The 5,763-nt window shown below is 43.8% G+C and overlaps 1 protein-coding gene across 1 annotated transcript in view; it reads right to left on the bottom strand.

The window, feature by feature from the left end:
• Positions 1 to 1,438: 1,438 nt before the first annotated feature.
• The window catches only part of LOC121960125 (beta-adrenergic receptor kinase 2-like), an 8,310-nt gene continuing 3,985 nt past the window's right edge, over positions 1,439 to 5,763 (bottom strand). The window contains exons 2-5 of the mRNA XM_042509726.1: positions 5,459 to 5,621; positions 5,229 to 5,365; positions 2,621 to 2,734; positions 1,439 to 2,477 (exon numbers count right to left, since the gene is read on the bottom strand). Of these exons, the coding sequence (XP_042365660.1) occupies positions 2,316 to 2,477; positions 2,621 to 2,734; positions 5,229 to 5,365; positions 5,459 to 5,621 (576 nt within the window). The 3' untranslated portion in view covers positions 1,439 to 2,315. The remainder of the gene's footprint in view (positions 2,478 to 2,620; positions 2,735 to 5,228; positions 5,366 to 5,458; positions 5,622 to 5,763) is intronic.

Here is a 5,763-nt window from a genome sequence, read left to right as displayed (position 1 = left end):
GGAAAATCTTTATTTATTATTAAAATTTATCTCAAAATAATTTTGTACCTCAAACGATTTTCTGATTTTTCTCATCCTTTCAGACAGAACACTGAAAATATTTTCAGGACGTCATCTGTGACTTTGGGAGACACTGATTACCATTTTTTGTTGTTTTTAGACCCAATAATAAATCAATTAATCAAAAAAATAACCGACAGATATCTGACAGTGAAATAAGTGTCTGTCTTATTTTTCTCATTTTTTACAGCTCAGATCTTCGTGCACGTGAGGCAGGATGTGGCAATGAGTGCAAAAACTAAAAAAACGAACCCTTCATGAATAAAATGAAAAATGTATGTAAAATGCCTCTGTGAAGGTTTGGTGTATTTCAGGGTGGATTTTTCCTTTAATTAGCTTCAGCTCTTCCTTCTCGGCTGCGCTCGCACGCAGCTGAAACTGTAAACCGGACGATGAAAAAGACGCCGCGCCGCGACGACGCACAAACAGACACGGAGCTCGACGCTCGGCCCTCGAAGAGGTTTCAGGCCTCAAACCGACACAGTCCGACTGAGGTAAACGCTGCGAGTGATTGAAAGCCGCCCCCCCCCCCCCCCCCCCCCCCCCCCCCGTCGGGGGGGGACAGAGACCCTCCTCCTCCTCCTCTTCTCCTCGTAAAGCCGGGAACTGAATGCGAACAGGCAGACAGAGAAGTCCCCGATAATGCAAACACGGACTAAAACACTGAGATGCACAGAGAGAGAGAGAGAGAGAGAGAGAACGGGTTTCTTATGTACACTCAGAGTCACTCCCTCCTCTTCCTCCTCCCTCCTCCCTCCTCCTCCTCCTTCGCCTCGTTCCTCAGAGCGTCCCCGTCTTCGGACGCCGTATCGTACACCGCGCAGGAGCCCGTCCGCAAAGAGTCTGTGGTCCTCGTACGTCCCGTTTGCTGACGAGGAAACCGAAAAGCTGAAAAGGTCGAGACGTCGGTGACGCGGTCGAGGACTTTGGTGTCGCTTCTGTTGGAGTCAACATGGCGAGCAAATCACATTTCAACTTATCGTATCGTTTTTGTTCCGAACTTTGACTGAAAAAAAACCACTCATCAGAGGGTTCGAACCGCAAAAAAATCAAATCAGATAAAATGCTGGAAAAATCATGAAATTTGCAAATAATTAATTAAAGTTTTTAGAGTTTTTGGCTCTTACAGCTGTGTAATTTTTGGAGAAAATATTTCGTCTAAACTCCCTTCAGGTCCAAGGATTTGGGAGGAGGAAAATAATTTTAAAAATTACAGATTTTCTTCAAAAATTGCCAAAAAAAAACTGCTTAGATGTTTTCTTTTAAAGAACAAAAATTGCCAAAATTTTTACTTAAAATCTTAAAATTAATCAACAAAATTAGATTTAATAAAATTGCCCACATTTGTCTCAATGAAAAAAAGAGAAAAAGACAATATTTTTTTAAAAAATAACCAAAAATAAATTAATAAAATTTCCAAATTCTTCCAAACCAAAGGTCAAAGGTCAGAGTTGAAACAGCAAAGATATGACGGGTTACGGTGTGATTCGCTCGCTTCACTGACTCCAAAAGAAAAGACACCAAAGTCCTCCGACGCTGTCGCTGACCCCTGACCCCTCTTTGTTTTTAGTCCCCTTGTGAATTGGAATGATCAACCACCTCCTCCACCTCCTCCTCCTCCTCCTCCTGCTCCTCCTCCTCCTCCTCCCCCGTGTGTCCGGGGTCGATGTCGTCACCGTGCAGCCCTGCAGGGCGCTCCGGTGACTCAGGTCAAAGTTGGCGTTGGCACTTCAGCACTTCAGCAGCGGAGCGACGGACGGAGGAGAAGCAGCCGAGCAGCCGGTTTGATTCTTACAGAAATACATTCCTCTGCACCGCCTCCGAGAGGTCGCGCCTTTCGCCCGTCCGGCTGCTGTGGGTCCAAAAAAGAGAGAGAGAGCGGCGGCGGCGTTGAGGTGGAGAGAGGGACGGCGGGAGAGAGAGAGGACAGGGACAGGAAGAGGACCGGGCGTCTGTCCTCGTCACATTCATGCAGAGGTTCTTCACATGCTCCCGAATGTTTCTGTCGTCCTCTCGGTGAACTGGCGACGTCCCATGGCAGACGAAAAAAGTCGTGATTGGTCGTTTGTGTGTGTGTGTGTGTGTGTGTGTGTGTGCGTGGTCCGTACACACTGCGGGGGGGCGAGCGTCCTGCGGCTGATGAGGAGGAGGAGGAGGGAGGTGGGATGCAGTGTGTGTAAAGGTGTGTGTGTATCTGTGTGTTTTATATATATATATATATATTTATATACGTGTGTGTGTGTGTGTGTGTGTATTCACAGGCCGTTGCTGTTGCGGTGTGTGAGGGGAGGTTTGGAGAGCTCCACCACTCCGGCCCGGCCCTTCCCGATGACTTTAGGGGCGCGACGCAGCAGCTTCTGAGCTTCTGTGAACGCTTCGGTCAGCTCCTTCTTCCACTGCACGAACTCCGGGTCGCTCTGCACACACACACACACACACGCAGACATGCACGCACGCACACACGCGCACACACGCACACACAGGAAATAAACACATCAGCTGTTTGTCTTTTACCTCACAAATGGGATGTTGAAGAGTAAAGGCGGCGCTGCGTTCGTACCTCACACTGCAGCACAAACTGCTTGCCTCCTTTGATGCGCAGCAGGATACATTTCTTGTCTTTAATCTGCGTCTCTTCCACCGTCACGATCTGCTCCATCGTCAGCAGGTTTTGCTGGGAACAAAATTGACCAATCAGAAGCGAGCAAAGGTGAGGAGCGCGTTCAGAGGACAGACGATGAAGGTGCATGGAGGCCGAGCGGAGGAGACTTTTAGTCGACGGTGACGGTGACTTTATTTCAGCATTTAAAGGGGAGGTGCAGGGTGCTGGATTTCAGCCTCGTATTTAACTCTTTCAGGCTGACTGCAGATGACGAGAACGATATAAAACACGTTTTTCCACATAACTGCAGGTAAGTCTCTTCTGCAGCAGCTGCTCTTATGGTGATAAGCTGCTGGTGGCAGATTAAAATATAAAATCTAACGCTGATCAAAATGTGCACATTCACGGGGCAAAAGAAAAAAGCTACTTTAAGCTTTGTTACATGTAAGATAAGAGATACGATTTTATTAATCCCACAATGGGGAAACTCACGTGTTAACGCAGCGTTTAGGGTGCCAAAAATATATATGTAAAATATTACAAAAATTACAAAATATTAGACAATAGTAATAATAATAATAATAACTAACGCATCATTTTATCACTGTCTTATCAGAAGAAAAGTCCATTATCTTTTTTCTAATTTCAGTTTGCTCATACAAAGAGTTGCTCTGAAAATCTAAAAACATTTTTTGAAATGTTTTTTTTTATCTTAAGAATTTCACAGTTTTCCATACAGAGTAGCTCTGAAAATCTCTATTTTTTATTATGATGTTAATTTTAGTTTTTAAGAAGTTTTACTGACACAAAGAGTTGCCTGAAAATCCAGGATTTTTTAAAAAAATTTATTATATTTTTTAATTTTTTTGATTTAATTTAATTTAAGAAATTCACAGTTTCCTCACACAAAGAGCTGCTCTGAAAATCTCCTGATGTTCATCTAACAGCAGCAGCAGTCTGAGGACACGAAGACTGAAGATCACTACCGAGTCTGAAGCAGGGAGGACTACAGCTCTATACATCTTCTGCACAGAGACAGCGGGGACACTGAGGACACACTGAGGACACAGCGGGGACATGGACCTTTGTGTAAACACTCACCCCTTCTTTCTGCTTTTTAAAATGTTTTAGCCACGACTCCTTCAGTGGCGTCAGGACAGACAGACAGACAGACAGACAACGTTCAAACACTGACAGACGGCAGCAGAGCACGCTCTTCAGCATACGCACGCACGCACATACACACGCACACACACACGCACACACACACGCATGCACGCACACACACACACACACACGCATGCATGCACGCACACACACACGCACGCACACACACACACGCACACGCACACACGCATGCACGCACACACACACACGCAAAAGACACGTGAACATGCACACTGATTAAAGCAACTACAAGGAGCTTTCACTTTGAGTTGAGTAAAAGCAGAAGAGTTTCTCGTGTCGTAAAACTCTTAATCTGCACCTTTTTTTTGGAAGTGAGTGAAAAAGAAAGATTATTAAGACTTATTTTTAATACTGTGAGCCAATCATATGGAGGCGCATCACTATCAGTAACTGTGAGCGGACAAAAACGTGTTTTGACCACACTCACCAGTCGCCGCAGCATCCCGAAATTATTGGTGAGCTTACCGTATTTTTATCTGGCAGCACGTGTGCAATAACGTCTGCTGTCTACGGCAACATGAAAAGGACAAACTACACACAGTGTTACAGTAGCGATGATTTTTTAAAAGTTAATTTTTTGCAAAAGTTAACAACAAATAAATATTTAAAGACCTCAAAAATACCTGAGTAAATTATGTCTAACAAGGATAAATCTTAATTTCTTACATTAGATGTTATCTCTTTATTTTTTTGTTATTATGCTCATGTCTGCGTTATAAAATAATCAGTTCAGCCTTTATGTTTCTCTGGGAAATTAATGTGAAAAGTAGATGAATATGGATGAAAACAGACTGTTGTCGTGTGGGATTTTTAGTCTTTTTTCAATTTGATTTAGGTCAAAAGAGGTTTGACAAGTACAAAAGTAGCTATTATTTTAAATATATTTGAAAAGTCCACAATAACAGCAGTATATGAATAACTGAAAAACACGCTGTGCTACGACAGGTTTTTTTTGGACCCAAATATTCATTATTTTCGAGTGTAAACATAATCTTAATCTAATATAACAACATTTTTGCTTTTATTCTAATGCTGGATGTGCTTTGTCCCTGTCGTGTTGCCGTGACATGCCTTCAGCTGATAGATAAATGTGTTTTTTTCTTTAATTGTTGTATTTTACCGCGTGTGTATTGTGGTTTTTATTGTTTTTTTAAATATTGCAGACGCTGAAGTCAGAGGCAAAATTCCCACAAGGACAATAAAGTCGATGAAATATGAGCTAGATCAGATTAGATAGGCGTTATTGTCCCTCTAATCTAATCTAACTCATACTTTCTTTGATTTATTATTTAAGGTTAAATAAATATATGGAGACATTAAAGTGTTTGATGAGCTCCCTGTCGTTGCTTTAAAGGTGCACGCCGTGAGGCGGACTGACCCGTGACTCGCCCTCCCCCCTCCACTCCACGCGGTTTGGGAACAGGTAGAAGTATCGGCGCTGCCACTGGGTCAGGAACGGGTTCCCGAGCTTCAGCATGTAGCCGTGCATTATGCAGTCCTTCCCGAAGGCGTAGTCTGCACACGCACACACAGAAAAATATCCTGAAGTGTGTATAATTTTTTTTTTAAATGCATGATTATTTTCCGAGCCGCTGTCATCATCTTTACCCTCCTCGTGTCCCAGCTGCTTGTTCTTGGCCCTCTTGCGAGCCTCGTTCTTGTCCGTGTCCGAGTTGACGGCCTCGTAGACCGTCTCCGCCACTTCCTGCTGCCAGCGCTCCGATATGACCAGCGGGAAGTTCTTGTACAGCTCCTGGTCACTGTCCAGCAGCTGCAGGACACAGAGACACACAGACGGACAGAGACGCAGACAGAAAAGGTGCAGGACACTTAGCTGAAGAACTCTGATACAGGATCATGAGACACATTATGCTTATTTTTTATAAACTTGTTTTATGCTTTTTATGCGCTTT

Source organism: Plectropomus leopardus, chromosome 20 (assembly GCF_008729295.1).
Source record: "Plectropomus leopardus isolate mb chromosome 20, YSFRI_Pleo_2.0, whole genome shotgun sequence".
NCBI classification, from domain to species: Eukaryota; Metazoa; Chordata; class Actinopteri; order Perciformes; family Serranidae; genus Plectropomus; species Plectropomus leopardus.
The sequence above is the reverse complement of the archived record's forward strand: the minus strand, read 5'-3'. Positions and strand labels throughout refer to the sequence as shown.